Raw genomic sequence first — 19,737 nt, 5'->3', positions numbered from 1 at the left:
CAGAGTGGTGTCACCTGCATATAGATATAGATAGATAGATATGATTCACACGCACACAGATACAGTATCATAGATTTGAAAGGGACCCCTAAAGAAAGACAATAATATGTTGCATGTTCCAGAGTAGGCAAACCAAACAATCTCCATATCAACACTGACAAAGAAACAAGGAGAAATACTGTTTACCCACAAGCAGAAAGAAATTACATATATTAGAAACCAACACTTTCTTGTTACTCTATTTTCCAGATCACCAGACTGGGCCACAGCAACGCCTGGCAGGGGACCGCTAGTAAATAAATAAATATCTTATTTGTAGTGCAAAAGACACTTAAAAACAACACAATAATTAAAATGAAGAATAATTTTAAGAAATATAAAGTTATTAGTATTTCAATGGGAAGTGTGGACCTGCTTTTGGCTGATGAAATAGGGTTGTTGTTGTTGTTGTTGTTGTTGTGTGCTTTCAAGTCGTTCCAGACTTAGGTTGAGCCTGAGCGAGGGCCGGGTAAATGATGTTGGAGGGCCATATCCGGCCCCCGGGACTTAGTTTGAGGACCCCTGGTTTAAATTGTTGAAGATCTAAGCAATAATAAAGCAGAGCACCTGATGAACCAACCTGGACACAGCATCTTATTTGAGAACACAAAAATGCTGGACCACTCTCACAACCACCATGTCAGACTACACAGAGAAGCCATTGAAATCCACAAACATGTGGACAATTTCAACAGAAAGGAAGAAACCATGAAAATGAACAAAATCTGGCTACCAGTATTAAAAAACTCTAAAATCGCAACAGCAAAAACAGCAGAGAGAAAAACAGGCAGGGACATCTAATCACCTTTCAAGAAGAGTTTGCTCCAGGCACAGTCAGCCCATTGTATGCTAATCAAGGTGGTCAGTTGAAAGATTCACACCCAACCCAACTTACAAAAGCCTTTTGTCTCACCCTGGTCATTCCACAGATATATAAACCCCTTTTTTCCCAGCTCCAGCAGACCTCACTACCTCTGAGGATGCTTGCCATAGATGCAGGCGAAACGTCAGGAGAAATGCCTCTAGAACATGGCCATATAGCCCGAAAAAACCCACAAGAACTGAATAATAAAGGACTTTGTTAAACTTTTCAAACATCTAAAGACTTTTGTATAGGAAAATCCTTAGGGCCTCTCAGCCAAGGCAACCTGGCCCCCGGGCCATAGTTTGAGGACCCCTGGTTTATTTTATTAAATAAAGCAGAAAACACTGACCATGCGTGTCAAAAAGGAAACGTCCAGTACTGCTAATATGCATAGCTTTGAACTTGCACTGTTGCAGCTACAAAGTATTAAAACAGTCATGGATTTAAAATGTTAATTCAAATATTAATTCAAATATTAATTCAAATGACCGGGGTATAGGGTGGCAACCTGTGTTGGACGGGGTTACACTCCCCCTGAAGCCACAGGTCCGCAGTTTGGGAGTCCTCTTGGACTCATCGCTCACGCTTGAGGCTCAGGCGTCGGCGGTGTCCGGGAGGGCTTTTGCACAATTGAGACTCGTGCGCCAGCTGCGACCGTACCTCGCGAAGGCTGATCTGGCCGGGGTGGTCCATGCCTTGGTCACCTCTAGATTGGATTACTGCAGTGTGCTCTACGTGGGGCTGCCCTTGAAAATGGCTCGGAAATTTCAACTGGTCCAAAGGTCGGCGGCCAGGATGTTAACTGGTGCTCCTTACAGAGAGAGGTCAACCCTCCTGTTCAAGGAGCTCTACTGGCTGCCGTTTATTTTCCAAGTCCAATTTAAGGTGCAAGTGCTTACCTACAAAGCCCTAAACGGTTTGAGACCATCCTACCTGCGTGACCGCATCTCCGTCTACGAACCCACACGCTCACTTCGTTCATCCGGAGAGGCCCTGCTCGTGATTCTGCCTGCGTCGCAAGCGCATTTGGTGGGGACGCGGGATAGGGCCTTTTCTGTGGTGGCCCCCCGACTCTGGAACACCCTCCCCAAAGATCTTAGACAGGCCCCTACCCTGGCAGTCTTCAGGAAGAACTTGAAGACCTGGCTGTTCCGATGTGTCTTCCCAGAATAGGAAATCTCCAATACCAAGTCCTAGAAGCACTTTATTAGATCTAAGATTGCCGCACATTGCACACTGCACTTGCCCTATAATCCTTACATATCACCTGTCACATCAGCACTTTTATTTCTGTACGCTTTACTCTGGCCCGGCCCAGTTTTATTGTGTTTTGGTGTATTGTTTATTGCTTGTTGTTTTGTTGTTTAAATATTGCTTTAATTGTTTTAATTTGCTTTAGGTGTTGTATTGTTGTGTTTTGAGGCCTTGGCCTTTGTAAGCCACATCGAGTCCTTTGGGAGATGCCAGCGGGGTACAAATAAAGTTAATAATAATAATAATAATAATAATAATAATAATAATAATGTAAAAATATATTCTCTCCTGCCGATAACTGTGGTGGCAGTTGGAGCACAAAAGGGCGCATTGAAAGACTGCCCGCACAGAAACGTCACCCGTTTAGTCACTTTTACCCATTTCTCTGCAGAGAGACACCCTCGGGGACGATTCTGCCCCATCTTTAGAAACCTTGTTTTTCCATAAACTTCAGAAATGGAGTCACATGAGGAACTCGCAGAATGATTTAGCATCAGCTGATGGGCTCCTCAAGAATATCTTTAATCAAATCAGTGAGTAACCTAATTCCAAGGAGGCTTCTCGGGTGCTGGACGAGTGCCTGGCCGCTGTGTCGATCTGGATGAGGAAGAACAAGCTGAAGATCAATCCCGACAAGACAGAGGTCCTCCTGGTCGATCGTAAACCGGATCGGGGTATAGGGTGGCAACCTGTGTTGGACGGGGTTACACTCCCCCTGAAGCCACAGGTCCGCAGCTTGGGTGTCCTCTTGGATTCTTCGCTTACACTTGAGGCTCAGGTGTCGGCGGTATCCGGGAGGGCCTTTGCGCAACTGAGACTTGTGCGCCAACTGCGACTGTACCTCTCGAAGGCTGATCTGGCCGGGGTGGTCCATGCCTTGGTCACCTCTAGAATGGATTACTGCAATGCGCTCTACGTGGGGCTGCCCTTGAAGACGGCTCGGAAACTTCAATTGGTCCAGCGGGCAGCAGCCAGGATGCTAACCGGGGCTCATTATCAAGAGAGGTCTACCCCTCTGTTTAAGGAGCTCCACTGGCTGCCATTTATTCTCCAAGCCCAATTCAAGGTGCAGGTGCTCACCTACAAAGCCCTAAACGGTTTGGGACCACCCTACCTGCGTGACCGCATCTCCATCTACGAACCCACACGCTCGCTCCAGTCATCTGGGGAGGCCCTGCTCGTGATCCCACCCACATCGCAAGCGCGCTTGGTGGGGACACGGGACAGGGCCTTCTCTGTGGCGGCCCCCGACTTTGGAACGCCCTTCCAAAAGATCTCCGACAGGCCCCCACTCTAGCCGTTTTCAGAAGGAATTTAAAAACTTGGCTGTTCCGTTGTGCCTTCTCAGACTAGGAATCCCCACCCCAAGTCCTAGTAGCACCTTAGCATAACTAATCGTCGCTGCACACCGCACTTTTAATCCTACGTGCCTCCTGCCATTTCAGCACTTTTAACCCTTATACCCCAGTGCGCCGGCCGAACCAGTTTTAATAATGTCTTGATGTACTGCCATTGTCGTTATTTTGCTTATTGTTTGATTTGCTTTGCTATTGTTGTGTTGTGTTATGTTTTCCTATTGTATTGTGTTTTGAGGCTTCGGCCTGTGTAAGCCGCATCGAGTCCTTCGGGAGATGCTAGCGGGGTACAAATTAATAATAATAATAATAATAATCGAATCTGCAAAGGTCAAATCCGGAAATGCAGAGGAGTGACTGTGTTATAAGGAGTCATGCACTCTTCATCCTCATGTTGTGAAGCTGCACTTATAATCCTCCTGGGTTACAAGTAGGACTTACTTAGGCGATCCCTTAGGTGTAGTCCAAGTAGGGTAGTCTTCAAAGATCAGTGTACTGGTGGTGGATTCGTAGGTGAGTGTGGAGCCCTATTCTTGACCTGCATGTTATAATAATAATAATAATAAACTTTATTTCGACCCCGCTACCATCTCCCCAATGGAGACTCGGAGCGGCTTACATGGGGCCAAGCCCGGACAACATAATACAGTAAAAAAATCGAAGCGTATACATCAGACAACAACAACATTATCAAAATGACATTAAAATAATAAATGATAATAAAAATAAAATAAAATACCAATAGACACAATCACGATAGAGATGACAATGGTCGGGCCACATATTCCGAATAAAAACAATTGACAGACTATGATGAGATAAAATAGGAGCAGGGAGTTTAAATGGAACTCATAAAACACACAGAGTTGTGGGGCAGAACATCCTATTTGGAGGGCATGAACTCCGTTAGCCAAAAACGTTGAGGGGGTATAAAATATCATGCTGAGCACCTACTCACCAAAGGCGCAGTGGAAAAGCCAGGTTTTGAGGTTCTTTTTAAATGTTTCCAGTGAAGGGGCTTTCCTGATCTCCCCAGGTAAAGAGTTCCCCGCAACAAGGCATTGGTCGGGGTTGGCTTGAAGCGCCTTCCTCTTGGAACGTTTCTCTCTTTCGCCCTCCATTCATGCCTCTTCAAATTCCACAGCACTTCTGGTCACAGCTGACCTCCAGCTGGAGCACTCAAGGGCCAGGGCTTCCCAGTTCCCAGTGTCTATGCCAGAGTTTTTGAGGTTGGCTTTGAGCCCATCAGATGGTGGTTGGACATCCGGACAACGTGGGCGGTCCAGCAAAGTTGATGGCAAAGGACCATTACTTCAATGCTGGTGGTCTTTGCTTCTTCCAGCACGCTGACGTTTGTCCACTTGTCTTCCCAAGAGATTTGCAGGATTTTCCGGAGGCAGCGCTGATGGAATTGTTCCAGGAGTTGCATGTGACATCTGTAGACAGTCCACGTTTTGCAGGCGTACAAGCAGGGTTGGGAGGGCAACAGTTTTATCAACAAGCCCCTTGGTCTCCCTATGGATGTCCTGGTCTTCAAACAGTCTGTGCTTCATTCAGAAGAATGCTGCACTTGCAGAGCTCAGGTGGTGTTGTATTTCAGTGTCAATGTTGACGCCTGTAGACAGTCCACATCTTGCAGGCGTATAGCAGGGCTGGGAGGACAATAGCTTTATCAACAAGCCCTTTGGTCTCCCTATGGATGTCCTGGTCCTCAAACACTCTCTGCTTCATTCGGAAGAATGCTGCACTTGCAGAGCTCAGGCGGTGTTGTATTTTGGTGTCGATGTTGATTTTGGTGGAGAGGTGGCTGCCAAGGGAGCAGAAATGGTCAACATTTTCTAATGTTACACCGTTAAGCTGTATTTCTGGCATTGGAGAGGGATTGGCTGGTGACTACTGGAAGAGCACTTGGTTTTCTCGATGTTCAATGAGAGGCCGAGCTTCTTGTATGCTTCCATGAAGGAGTTTTGAGTGGGTTGTTGTTGGTTTCTTCGGGCTATATGGCCATGTTCTAGAGGCATTCTCTCCTGACGTTTCGCCTGCATCTATGGCAAGCATCCTCAGAGGTAGTGAGGTCTGTTGGAACTAGGGTTTTGAGTGGCTTGTAGTTAGGAAGATGTCAACTAAAATCAAGAATAGGTCCCTCTCCAAAAGAAGTCCCTTAATTGCGTACGGCTTGTGTTGTAAATCAATGGTGCTACAAAGGGTGAGAGAATGTCCTTGCGTGATTAGAAATTCTGGACCAGATCACTTAAGGTCTCCTTTACTTTGACAGTGTCATGGGGTCATGTTTTCACACGAACGAGCAGCTCTCGTGCTATTTGTGGCCAAATTTCTCAGAGCTGTTAAGAACAAAAAAGCTTTTCTTTAACCTTAAGCATTCCCAGCTACTGAGTGTGCCAATCTCCCTCCCCTCCCCAAGCTCTCCCCCTACTTTGGAGAACATCATCACTGTATTTAAAGCAAGAACATGTTTTTTAGTGTACGCATATTATTACAATTAGAAACGTCTCCTTTGATACATGGGTAAATAAGAGTTTAGGCTCTACTCAGTCATAAAGCCTAACCATTGTTTACTCCAAACATAGCTACGCGTCGATAAGACTTGCTTGTCTCTACTTTCAAAATACAATCTTTCTACTACTTTGCTTTCAGTGTTTCTCAACCTGGGGGTCGGGACCCCGGGGGAGGGGGGTCGCAAGGAGATGTCAGAGGGGTCACCAAAGACGATCAGAAGACACAGTATTTTCTGTTGGTCTTGAGAGTTCCATATGGGAAGTTTGGCCCAATTCTATCGTTGGTGGGGTTCAAAATGCTCCCAAATGTCAAGGTCTATTTCCCCCCAAACTCCACCAGTGTTCACATTTGGGCACATTGAGTATCTGTGCCAATTTTGCTTGAGTCCACAGTGTTCTCTGAATGTAGGTGAACTACAACTCCAAAACTCAAGGTCAATGCCCACCAAACCCTTCCAATATGTTGTCTTGGTCATGGGAGTTCTGTGTGCCAGGTTTGGTTGAATTCCATCGTTGGTGGAGTTCAGAATGCTCTTTGATTGTAGGTGGACTATATATCCCAGCAACTACAACTCCCAAGTGACTAAATCAATTTAATTTGCTTTTCATTCCTGTATTGCAGTCTGAATGTCAAGTCAATAAGAGTTCGTGGTATGATATAATATGAGGTATGGCATTTGTTAGGCATATTTTATTGGTGGAGTTCAGAATGCTCATTGATTGGAGGAGAACTATAAATCCCAGCAACTACAACTCCCAAATCACAACATTGAGCACTCCAGCTGGAGGTCTTCCCCAAGCCCACCTGTTGTGACAGAGCACAGATAATGTCTTTCACAGCAATTGAAATGCTAATAATAGTCTTTAATGAGGTACAACAAAAGAGGCACTTAACAGATTCAGCCTCACTCCTCCTTCTCCTGCAACCAGTAGTAGATACGGTGCCAGGACGCTGAGCCTCAACACCACCAGTATTCATATCTGGGCGTATGGGGTATTTGTGCCAAATTTGGTCCAGTAAATGAAAATGCATCCTGCATATCAGATATTTACATGATGATTCATAACAGGAGCAAAATTACTGTTGTGAAGTAGCAATGAAAATAATGTTATGGTTGGGGGTCACCACAACATGAAGAACTGTATTAAGGGGTCATGGCATTACGACGGTTGAGAAACACTGTTGTATGTGGTCATTCAGCTAGGACCGCAGATAAGGAGGTCCATGCCCGGTGAGCATTTGCTAAACCAGATGGGCCATGTTGGTGTACAGGCACTCCAGGTTGAAGACAAATGTACAGAGGTTTATAATGATTTGGCCAAATAGGATGCAAGTACGAGCAATTCACTTCCAAAGGTACAAGCGTAAATTCACAGAAAAATACAAGGCATCTTATACAGTTCTGACAATTACTCAGATTTCCTGCTCTCTCCCCTGATTGGCTGGAAAGTCCTTCGACAAGGTCCCCCATGACCTTCTGGCAAGGAAACTAGTCCAATGTGGGTGAGGCAAAACTACGGTGAGGTGGATCTGTAATTGGTTAAATGGACGAACCCAGAGGGTGATTCTCCCCAAGGCTTCTTCCTCTTCATCCTGGAAAGAAGTGACGAGTGGAGTGCCGCAGGGTTCCGTCCTGGGCCCGGTCCTGGTCAGGATCTTCATTCATGACTTGGATGAAGGGCTAGAAGGCAGGATCATCAAGTTTGCAGACGGGACCAAATTGGGAGGGAGAGCCAATACTCCAGAGGACAGGAGCAGGATTCAAAGGGATCTTGACAGATTAGAGAGATGATGGGCCAAAACTAACACAATGAAGTTCAACAGGGACAAATGCAAGAGACTCCACTTAGGTAGAAAAAATGAAATGCAAAGAGACAGAATGGGAGACGATGAGGCCTGGCGCGAGAGCAGGACGTGCGGAAAAGACCTTGGAGTCCTCGTGGACAACAAGTTAAACATGAGCCAACAATGTGATGTGGCGGCAAAAAAAGCCAATGGGATTTTGGCCTGCATCAAGAGGAGCATAGTGTCTCGATCTAGGGAAGTAATGCTCCCCATGCCCTATTCTGCCTTGCTTATACCACTTTACCTGGAATATTGTGTCCAATTCTGGGCACCACAATTCAAGAGAGATATTGACAAGCTGGAATGTGTCCAGAGGAGGGCGACTCAAATGATCAAGGGTCTGGAGAACAAGCCCTATGAGGAGCGGCCTTAGGAGCTGGGCATGTTTAGCCTGAAGAAGAAAAGGATGAGAGGAGATATGATAGCCAGGTATAAATATGTGAGAGGAAGCCACAGGGAGGAGGAGGGAGCAAGCTTGTTTACTGCTTCCTTGGAGACAAGGACGCAATGGAGCCATGGCTTCAAACTACAAGAGAGGAGATTCCATCTGAACATGAGGAAGAACTTCCTGACTGTGAGAGCCGTTCAGCAGTGGAACTCTCTGCCCTGGAGTGTGGTGGAGGCTCCTTCTTTGGAAGCTTTTAAACAGAGGCTGGATGGCCATCTGTCAGGGGTGATTTGAATGCAATATTCCTGCTTCTTGGCAGAATGGGGTTGGATTGGATGGCCCAGGAGGTCTCTTCCAACTTTTTGATTCTAGGATTCTATGAAAGCGAGGCAGACTAGGATCCACACCCAAATTGCCAGGAGTTCCCCTGACATCACAGCCTGCAGAAGGAGGTTCTTGTGGTGGCAAAGAAGACAGCTGGTGGTTGGATAGTTTAAAGAGCCAGCCAGTTGCAGAGACGCCCCTTGAGAGTGTGCAACCCAGGAGAAATGATGACTTGGGTATGTTGCAGTTCTTGTCCCCTTCCATCCTGTTTGCATATCCAATGATATGCAACTTAAATATAGTCATCATGACATGGTGAGTAAAATCGCCTGTGGGGTTTCCTCGCTACCTCCTGGCATCTCCTTACATAACCCAGAGCGAAAGGAAGGCACTGAACCTGTCGGCACATCCCTTGTTGTTGAGAATCCAGTCTATTAGCATAACTGTTCTTGTTCCAGACTCTGTAATGTCAGGTTCTCTCAGGCTGCTTTTGCATTCAGCATTCAGGAGGACTGTCTTCCTTTGAGCAAGTTCTTCTGAATATCAATTAGTCTCTCTCCGTCCGGGCCGAAAATCTTCACCGGGAAGCCATTTGGCTGTGATCGCTGAGTCCTTCGTCTCTTCGTTACACCTTGTGTTTTGTCATTCCCACAAAATATGGATGCATTAATGTTCCTCTTCCTCTCAGCTGTTGCAGAAAAGCATGTCTCAGATTGTGTTGTTCTTTGCATAGTGCTTGGACTGTCGTCAAAATATTGCCAGCAGATTTATTCCAGTGGACTATGGGTTGCACGTTATGGGGGCTTCTGGGGTTCTTGTCTCAGTGGTTTAGCGCCTGATGAGAAATGCTGGAAGTGGAGACGGAGAAAGCAAAGTGCAGTGTGAGCATTCCACCGGAATATCACCTCTATTCCTTGTGATCCCATCACATGCAGCCTGGGCTCTGTTTCCATGCGTTTCGGAAACAGAGTCACACAGAGACCATCACATGATGCCATGGCACTTCTGGTGGACTCTCTTGGACTCTGCATGGAAATGGAATCCAGGCTGCATCTTCAGGAGTCTGATGTTACCCAACTCTAAACTGTAAAAACAACAACGAGGGAAGATGGGAAAGGACATGGGATGGCTGGCCATCCCAGAAGATGGACCTCAGTGGTAGGGAACGAAGAAAGATGGTCTCCTCCGCTTTCCCCTCGCTCATAGGATGATGTCCTAGGTCTTCTTTTCATTTTCATTTACTGAAGCAAACAGGGTGTTGATTTTGTTTCACAAGGCACGTCTACACTGACCACTTCAGCCAGTGTGAGGTCAGATAGGCCCCGAAATGGAGTCCAGGCTGCATCTTCAGGGATCTGATGTTATTATTTTATTTATTTATTTACTTTGCTTGTATACCGCAGTTTCTCAGCCCGTAGGCGACTCAGCGCGGTTCACAACAAGAGCAAAAAGTCAATCATAACAACATACAATTTAAAAACCATTAACAGCATAGTATACAAAGTAATGACACATCAATAACAACACATTAACGTCTCGTAACTAGAGTCGTGATCCAATTCGTCATCCATAATTCCGTTCCTATGTTACTCAATGCTAAACTGAAAAAACAGCAACGAGGGGAGATGGGAAAGGACGTGGGATGGCTGGCCATCCCAGAAGATGGACCTCAGTGGTAGGGAACGAAGAAAGATGGTCCCCTGCATTTTCCGGTTGCTCATGGGATGATGTCCTAGGTCTTCTTTTCCTCTTCATCTTCTGAGCCAACAGGGTGTAGATTTTGTTTCACAAGGCACGTCTACATTGACCACTTAGGCCAGTGTGAGGTCAGATAGGCCCCGAAATGAAGTCAAGGCTGCATCTTCAGGAATCTGATGTTACACAACGCTAAACTGAAAAAACAACAATGAGGGAAGATGAGAAAGGACGTGGGATGGTTGGCCATCCCAGAAGATGGACCTCAGTGGTAGGGAACAAAGAAAGATGGTCCCCTCCGCTTTCCCCTCGCTCATGGGATGATATCCTAGATCTTCTTTTCCTCTTAATCTTCTGAAGCAAACAGGGTGTTGATTTTGTTTCACAAGGCACGTCTACACTGACCGCTTTGGCCAATGTGGGGTCAGATAGGCCCCGAAATGGAGTCCAGGCTGCATCTTTAGGAGTCTGATGTTACCCAACTCTAAACTGTAAAAACAACAACGAGGGAAGATGGGAAAGGACATGGGATGGCTGGCCATCCCAGAACATGGACCTCAGTGGTAGGGAACGAAGAAAGATGGTCCTCTCCATTTTCCGGTTGCTCATGGGATGATGTCCTAGGTCTTCTTTTCCTCTTCATCTTCTGAAGCAAACGATGTTGATTTTGTTTCACAAGGCACGTCTACACTGACCACTTCGGCCAGTGTGAGGTCAGATAGGCCCCGAAATGAAGTCAAGGCTGCATCTTCAGGAGTCTGATGTTATCCAATGCTAAACTGAACAAACAACAACGAGGGAAGATGGGAAAGGATGTGGGATGGCTGGCCATCCCAGAACATGGACCTCAGTGGTAGGGAACTGAGAAAGATGGTCCCCTCCGCTTTCCCCTCGCTCATGGGATGATGTCCTAGGTCTTCTTTTCATCTTCATTTACTGAAGCAAACAGGATGTTGATTTTGTTTCACAAGGCCTGTCTACACTGACCACTTAGGCCAGTGTGAGGTCAGATAGGTCCCGAAGTGAAGTCAAGGCTGCATCTTCAGGAATCTGATGTTACCCAATGCTAAACTAAAAAACAACAATGAGGGAAGATGGGAATGGACATAGGATGGTTGGCCATCCCAGAAGATGGACCTCAGTGGTAGGGAACGAAGAAAGATGGTCTCCTCCGCTTTCCCCTCGCTCATAGGATGATGTCCTAGGTCTTCTTTTCATCTTCATTTACTGAAGCAAACAGGGTGTTGATTTTGTTTCACAAGGCACGTCTACACTGACCACTTCAGCCAGTGTGAGGTCAGATAGGCCCCGAAATGGAGCCCAGGCTGCATCTTCAGGAATCTGATGTTATTATTTTATTTATTTATTTATTTAGCTTGTATACCGCAGTTTCTCAGCCCGTAGGTGACTCAGCGCGGTTCACAACAAGAGCAAAAAGTCAATCATAACAACATACAATTTAAAAACCATTAACAGCATAGTATACAAAGTAATGACACATCAATAACAACACATTAACGTCTCGTAACTAGAGTCGTGATCCAATTCGTCATCCATAATTCCGTTCCTATGTTACTCAATGCTAAACTGAAAAAACAGCAACGAGGGGAGATGGGAAAGGACGTGGGATGGCTGGCCATCCCAGAAGATGGACCTCAGTGGTAGGGAACGAAGAAAGATGGTCCCCTCCATTTTCCGGTTGCTCATGGGATGATGTCCTAGGTCTTCTTTTCCTCTTCATCTTCTTAAGCAAACAGGGTGTTGATTTTGTTTCACAAGGCACGTCCACATTGACCACTTAGGCCAGTGTGAGGTCAGATAGGCCCCGAAATGAAGTCAAGGCTGCATCTTCAGGAATTTGATGTTATGCAACGCTAAACTGAAAAAACAACAATGAGGGAAGATGGGAAAGGACGTGGGGTGGATGGCCATCCAAGAAGATGGACCTCAGTGGTAGGAACGAAGAAAGATGGTCCCGTCCACTTTCCCCTCGCTCATGGGATGATGCCCTAGGTCTTCTTTTCCTCTTCATTTACTGAAGCAAACAGGGTGTTGATTTTGTTTCACAAGGCACGTCTACACTGACCACTTAGGCCAGTGTGTGGTCAGATAGGTCTCACAGTGGCCAAATGCCACACAGGACTTGATCCAGCTTAACACAGGGATACCCCAAATCCTGAGGAAGGATTGAGGTTGTTCCCTGAGTTCAGGACACTCAAGACAGCTGGGTCAGTTCCAAAGTGGAACCAACAGCAGCAGATGTCTTGATAGCCATCCCATGATAAACGCAAACAGCCCAGTCTGTGTATATGTGTTTTGTATGTGTATATATGTGTCTATGTGTGTGTGTCCCTTCTGTTGTGCTTTTAAGTCCCTTCTGTTGTGCTTTCAGTGTTTTTATGAGTGATGGTCACTCGTTGGCCTGATACATGTATTGTATCCAAATTTGGTGTCAATTCGCCCAGTTGTTTTTGAGTTATGTCAATCTCACAAACATTACATAGATGTGTGTGTGTGGTTTTGCGCATGCGCTGCAGTGGTTTTTTTTTTTGCTTTTTTGGCCTTTTAAGTCCCTTCTGTTGTGTTTTCAGTGTTTTTATGAGTGATGGTCACTCGTTGGCCTGATAGGTGCCTTGTGTCCAAATTTGGTGTCAATTTGCCCAGTGGTTTTTGAGTTATGTCAATTTCACAAACGTTACATAAAGAGTTAGATATGATAGCTGCTGCTGGTTTGGTCTCGAACTTCTGGTGCTTTGGGCCTTCACAAGTCTTTTTTTTTTTTTGCAATATATTTTTATTGGCATTCTCCATTAAATACATACATACAGTAAGACATTGGGGGGGTAACGGGTATGGGGACTTGGAGAGGGGAGGAACAAGGGAGGAGGGGTGTAGGAAGGAGGTCACCAGGAATTGGGAATAAAGGGAATGTGGGAGCCCTAGGGGGATTGGGATGGAGGAGGGAAGGGAGTGCGACTGCTTAAAAAAAAGCTTGACTTCCAAAATAGTTGGCGGAAGATGTTGCTCAGTTTGTAGTTTCTTCTCTTCTTTCCTTTTTGTTTTATTTCCACTACTTTAAGATTGATATTCTTGTAGAATGTTTTTCTTTTCTTTTAGGTATGACCTCATCGGCTCCCAGTCCGTTCTTCTTTTTTTGTTTCTGTCATGTAATAGATTGGCGAGGGAGTCCATCTCCATTAGGTCTCTGACTTTTAAAAGCCAATCTTCTATCGTGGGCAGTTCTTTTTGCTTCCACTTGCTCGCCAACACGGTTCTTGCTGCTGCTGTAAGGTGGTAAAGAATTCTGTCTTTATTTGTATCGAGGTCGAAATCTAGTAAATGGAGCAGATAATATTCAGGTTTTAAAGCAAATTTTGTTTGAATAATTAGTTGGATCTGTTTGTGGATCTCAGCCCAGAACCTCTTCACTTTCTTACAGTGCCACCAGGTATGCAGGTATGTACCTAGTTGGGATCCGCATTTCCAACAGTTACTGTTAATTCCTTTGCGGAACCTCGATATTTTTTGAGGGGTAAGGTGCCACCTGTAAGCCATCTTGTACCAATTTTCTGTTATAGCGGCCGAACTTGCGTATCTGATCTTTTTCCTCCAGATGTCTTCCCATTCTTGGAGAAGGATGGTATGTTCGAAGTTTTTAGCCCAAGCGATCATGCATTCTTTAACTAGGTCCTTTTCAGTATCCCATTCCAGTAACTTACTATATATCATTTTTATAAGTTTTTTTCCCTTCACCATGACTGAATCCCAGAAGTTGTCTGTCGAAGCGAAGTCCACTTTCTTATCCTCTTTAAATGCGTTTGCCACTTGATGGTAGTGAAACCATGACAGATTTTCGTCGATCCTCCTGAGCGATTCCATAGATTTTAGTCTCCACTGGTTGTCCTTTTTTTCGATCACCTTCACAAGTCTTGAAAGGGTCTTTATAAAATAATAATAATAATAATCCCACAGTCCTAGACGCATGGGAAATGTTAGACTTGTGATTTTATTATATGAAATCTAGCATATAGATCTTGTTTGCTATGACATACTGTGCTTTTGAGTCAATAATAATAATAATAATAATAATAATAATAATGACTCTGGCACAAGCCAGTAAAGGTGGTCCTAGTGATGATCGGCACACTGGGTGCAGTGCCTAAAGACCTTGGCCTGCACTTAAACACAATTGGCGCTGACATAATTACCATCTCCCAGCTGCAAAAAGCCACCGTACTGGGATCTGTGCACATTATTTGCCGCTACATCACACAGTCCTAGACACTTGGGAAGTGTCCGGCATGTGATCCAATACAACAGCCAGCAGAGTGATCTTGTCTGCTGTGGACTCATCTTGTTGTGTTTCAAATAATAATAATAATAATAATAATAATAATAATAATAATAATAATATATTTATATTCCGCTCTATCTCCCCAAAGGGACTTGGGGCAGATTTCAAACATAAAAGGCAAACATTCACATGTTTACAACAACAATACTGTGCTGTCACGCACTGGGCCTATAGCAGTTGGCTTTTGAACAGGACGTGCTCTTTGTGCCCAGCGGGAAGCCGGGGCGCCTCGAGTGAGAGGCCCTAAGGATTTTCCTATACAGAGTCTTTAGAAGCTTGAAAGGTTTAACAAAGTCCTTTATTATTGCTTAAGTCTTCAACAAATTAAACAAATGCTTCAAGGCTTTGAATCAACTGGTGGCTTTCTTAATCTTGTCCACAAGGGATGGGCAACTGGCTTCGTGAACTGTTTCTTTCTTTAAGAGGAAAACCCCTTTTTAACCCCTCCTTGGGCAATCTACTTTCTAAACTTTGCTGGTGTGGGCTCTACTCCCGGCCCTAAACTGCTGCTTGGGTCCCGAGTAGACCTACCAGTCAAGGCTTTGTAGATTCTCCAGCTGTAGTCCTTTGGAACTGTTTTCCCCCAGATGCTGTGAGAAGCAAAGCCTCTCTACAGGTGGAGCTAATCCACGTCCTGTAGCTAAGCTGACCTAAAATGGCTCCCTCTCCTCCCAGAGCCCTGGGGAAAGGGGCGGAACCAAAACTTAACAATGATTGATGGGTCATTGGCCCTATAATTGCAAACCAAGGGAAGCCACCTTATTGCAAAATGCACTCAAAGAAAGAAAAGGAAGTTGGAGCTTTTGGAACAGCCATACCAGCACAAACACATCCATAAAAAGGAAAAAAATCATATGTTAATTTCTGAGCCTTTTGTAAACTATAAATCTTGGGGGGAGCGGGGGAGTCACATGCTTGACAACAGTTTTACAAGGCAAATGTTGGTAAGATATTAATCCAAATTAGGAAGAGAAGAGGCCAAACCTTATAGACTCTGAAATTAGAAGTTCTTTAGATTAATGTAGCTCTTCCTTCAACTTTTGTTTTTTTCCCTCCTTAGGTAATATAATTGGCTCCGGCATCTTTATTTCACCCAAAGGAGTCCTAGAGCACACCGGTTCCGTAGGCCTCGCACTGATCATTTGGGTGCTTGGAGGAGGCATTGCCGCACTCGGGTCATTATGCTACGCGGAGCTAGGTGTGACCATCCCGAAATCAGGAGGAGATTATTCCTACGTCTCTGAGGTTTTCGGTGAATTAGCTGGGTAAGTGGAGTTTCACTTTCACAATGTTTTGCATTTGTTTCATGCTCTTTGAGCATTCAGAGGTACATATGATCTCATTCCTGCTTAGATCTGTGTGGTTACATGTTCTCCAAGCATGCAGCTTCTTCACAGCTGCATGCTTGGAGAACATGTAACCACACAGATCTTCTCAGCTGCATGGCACAGCTTATTCTCAGCTGCATGGCACAGTGTGATGAGGAATGGCAGGAGATGCTGAGCGCATCATACTATAGCACACCACATTACAGCATGCCTTTGCTTGTGTGCATTAAGGTGGCCTTTGGAAGCCACACTGGGAGACAGAGCGCAGCCATGACATGGTGGCCACATATCCAATGCAGGATCTTGGCCATTGTTTACTCGGGGAGCCAAGTCCATACGAGGAACATCAGGTGTCCCAGATACCACATGTTGCCAGAATCCTTGTGCACAAAGTATGCACTATTCTTTTTTTCCATATACCTCTCCTTGCAGTCCTCCTCCAAAAATAAATTCATATCATGCTCACCATGCTCAATATATCCCATATGCATGGGAGTATTGGGATAACAATGCCAAAGGTTTGCTAGTAGGGCTGGGCGGTTTCGTTTCGTTAATTCGTAATTCGTTAAAAATTCGTTATTTTTTTTGTTAACGAAGCGATAACGAACCATTCTGGAGCAACTTAAAAACAAAACGAATGTTTCAATTCGTTTCGTAAATGCTTCATATTTCGTTATGTATTTGTTTCGTTATTGGTTTGAGGTCGTTTCGTTATTATTTCCGCATGTCTAGGGCAAGTTTTATAGTTGTTTTTTGTTTAATTAGTGAAAAAAAATTATAATATCACACCAACAGTCAACAACAGAGGGAGAGGGAAGCTTCAGAAGTTTTTTTAGCGTATTGCGCGGTCGCGGCCGCCATTAACGAATCGATTCGTTATTGTTTCGTTATTGTTTTGTAATTTTTTTACCATTTATGAAATTTCGTAAATATCGAACTTTTTTTAAGGAAAATTTTGGAATTCTTTTAAATATCGAAACGCAAAAAACCCCAAAAAATGATCGATTTTAGAAACAAATTTTTCCGTTGTTACCCAGGCCTATTTACTAGGGTAGATCCTCTCTCACCCAGACATTCGTTCCTAGATAGGAAGGGAGCCAGTCGCCTAGCCTGACGTAGGTGGAAAAATGCAGATCTGCTCACAGCAGAGACCTGGGCCTCCATTGTGAGCAGCAGAGGGTCCAATAAGACACCAAGGCTTCTTACAGAAGGTGACGGACGTAGTATCTCGCCATCCAGGGTAGGCAGCTGGATCTCCCTCCCACCCGGACGGCCCAGTCAAAGGATCTCCGTCTTCGCTGGGTTCACCCTCAACCTGCTGGCACGCAACCATCCAGTCATGGCCTCAAGGCACTGATGGAAAGAGAGTAAAATAATAAATATAATAGCAGAGCACCTGATGAACCAGCCGGGACACAGCATATTATTTGAGAACACAGAAATGCTGGACCACACCAACAACCACCATGTCAGACTACACAGAGAAGCCATTGAAATCCACAAGCATGTGGGCAGTTTCAACAGAAAGGAAGAGACCATGAAAATGAACAAAATCTGGCTACCAGCATTAAAAAAACTCTAAAATTATAACAGCTAAACAACAGAGAGGAAAAAAACCAGGCACAGATTAACACCTCCCAGCAACAGATTTTCCCAGGCTCAGGCAGGCCTTCAAATGCTAATGAAGGTGATCAGCTAAACATTCACACCTAACTGCAGCAGGGAAGAGCTCCTTGCCCCACCCCAGCCATTCCACAGATATATAAACCCATTGTCCTACTTCCAACAGACCTCACTCCCTCTGAGGATGCTTGCCATAGATGCAGGCGAAACGTCAGGAGAAATGCCTTTAGAACATGGCTCTATAGCCCGAAAAAACCCACAAGAACCTAGTGATTCCAGCCATGAAAGCCTTCGACAATACAATAAATATAATAATAACAATAATAAAGTAAAATAATAAATGTAATAATAATAAGAGTAAAATGATAGATGTAACAACAACAACAACAACAACAACAGAATTCAATAATAAATCATCTTGACTCAAGTATAAGCCGAGAGGGACTTTTTCAGCCTAAAAAAGGGCTGAAAAACTCGGCTTATACTCGAGTAAATACAGTAACTGAAATGTTAGAATTTGGAGTTCTGTAGGACCTTTTCATTTGGCGCAGAATTCCCTCTGGACTACAGCACTGCTTCTAAAATAGGACGAGATGGAAGAGGTGTGGGAGTTGGTAACCGAATGGGAATCTTAACCATCGTTCTGTTTTCCTCTGGGAATATTGACAGGTGTCATCTCTTCTTTTTTTGACAGCAGTTGCTAAGATGTACAAGTGTTAAGCGAACGCTAAGAGCGATTAGGCTTCTCTTTTATGACTCTATTTTCAACAATGTGATGTGGTGGCAAAAAAAAAGCCAATGGGATTTTGGCCTGCATCAAGAGGAGCCTAGTGTCTAGATCTAAGGAAGTAATGCTACCCCTCTATTCTGCTTTGGTTAGACCACATCTGGAATATTGTGTCCAGTTCTGGGCACCACAATTCAAGAGAGATATTGACAAGCTGGAATGTGTCTAGAGGAGGGCGACTAAAATGATCAAGGGTCTGGAGAACAAGTCCTATGAGGAGCGGCTTAAGGAGCCGGGCATGTTTAGCCTGAAGAAGAGAAGGCTGAGAGGAGATATGATAGCCATGTATAAATATGTGAGAGGAAGCCACAGGGAGGAGGGAGCAAGCTTGTTTTCTGCTTCCTTGGAGACTAGGACGCAATGGAACCATGGCTTCAAACTACAAGAGAGGAGATTCCATCTGAACATGAGGAAGAACTTCCTGACTGTGAGAGCCGTTCAGCAGTGGAACTCTCTGCCCCGGAGTGTGGTGGAAGCTCCTTCTTTGGAAGCTTTTAAGCAGAGGCTGGATGGCCATTTGTCAGGGGTGATTTGAATGCAATATTCCTGCTTCTTGGCAGAATGGGGTTGGACTGGATGATGGCCCATGAGGTCTCTTCCAACTCTTTGATTCTATGATTCTATGATTCTATGATAGATGTAACAACAACAACAACAACAGAATTCAATAATAAATAATCTTGACTCAAGTATAAGCCGAGAGGGACTTTTTCAGCCTAAAAAAGGGCTGGAAAACTAGGCTTATACTCGAGTATATACAGTAACTGAAATGTTAGAATTTGGAGTTCTGTAGGACCTTTTCATTTGGCGCAGAATTCCCTCTGGACTACAGCACTGCTTCTAAAATAGGACGAGATGGAAGAGGTGTGGGAGTTGGTAACCGAATGGGAATTTTAACCATCGTTCTGTTTTCCTTTGGGAATATTGACAGGTGTCATCTCTTCTTTTTTTGACAGCAGTTGCTAAGATGTACAAGTGTTAAGCGAACGCTAAGAGCGATTAGGCTTCTCTTTTATGACTCTATTTTCAACAATGTGATGTGGCGGCAAAAAAAGCCAATGGGATTTTGGCCTGCATCAATAGGAGCCTAGTGTCTAGATCTAAGGAAGTAATGCTACCCCTCTATTCTGCTCTGGTTAGACCACATCTGGAATATTGTGTCCAGTTCTGGGCACCACAATTCAAGAGAGATATTGACTCTAAGCTGGAATGTGTCCAGAGAAAGAGGGCGACTAAAATGATCAAGGGTCTGGAGAACAAGTCCTATGAGGAGCGGCTTAAGGAGCCGGGCATGTTTAGCCTGAAGAAGAGAAGGCTGAGAGGAGATATGATAGCCATGTATAAATATGTGAGAGGAAGCCAC

The 19,737-nt window shown here is 44.7% G+C and overlaps 1 protein-coding gene across 1 annotated transcript in view; it reads left to right on the top strand.

The window, feature by feature from the left end:
* Positions 1-19,737, top strand: part of SLC7A10 (solute carrier family 7 member 10) — a 78,879-nt gene that overhangs the window by 31,330 nt on the left and 27,812 nt on the right. Inside the window, exon 2 of the mRNA XM_060788324.2 lies at positions 15,697-15,901. Coding sequence (XP_060644307.2) covers positions 15,697-15,901 — 205 coding nt within the window. The remainder of the gene's footprint in view (positions 1-15,696; positions 15,902-19,737) is intronic.

The sequence above is a fragment of the Anolis sagrei genome, chromosome 8 (genome assembly GCF_037176765.1).
Source record: "Anolis sagrei isolate rAnoSag1 chromosome 8, rAnoSag1.mat, whole genome shotgun sequence".
Classification (NCBI taxonomy): domain Eukaryota; kingdom Metazoa; phylum Chordata; class Lepidosauria; order Squamata; family Dactyloidae; genus Anolis; species Anolis sagrei.
The sequence above is the reverse complement of the archived record's forward strand: the minus strand, read 5'-3'. Positions and strand labels throughout refer to the sequence as shown.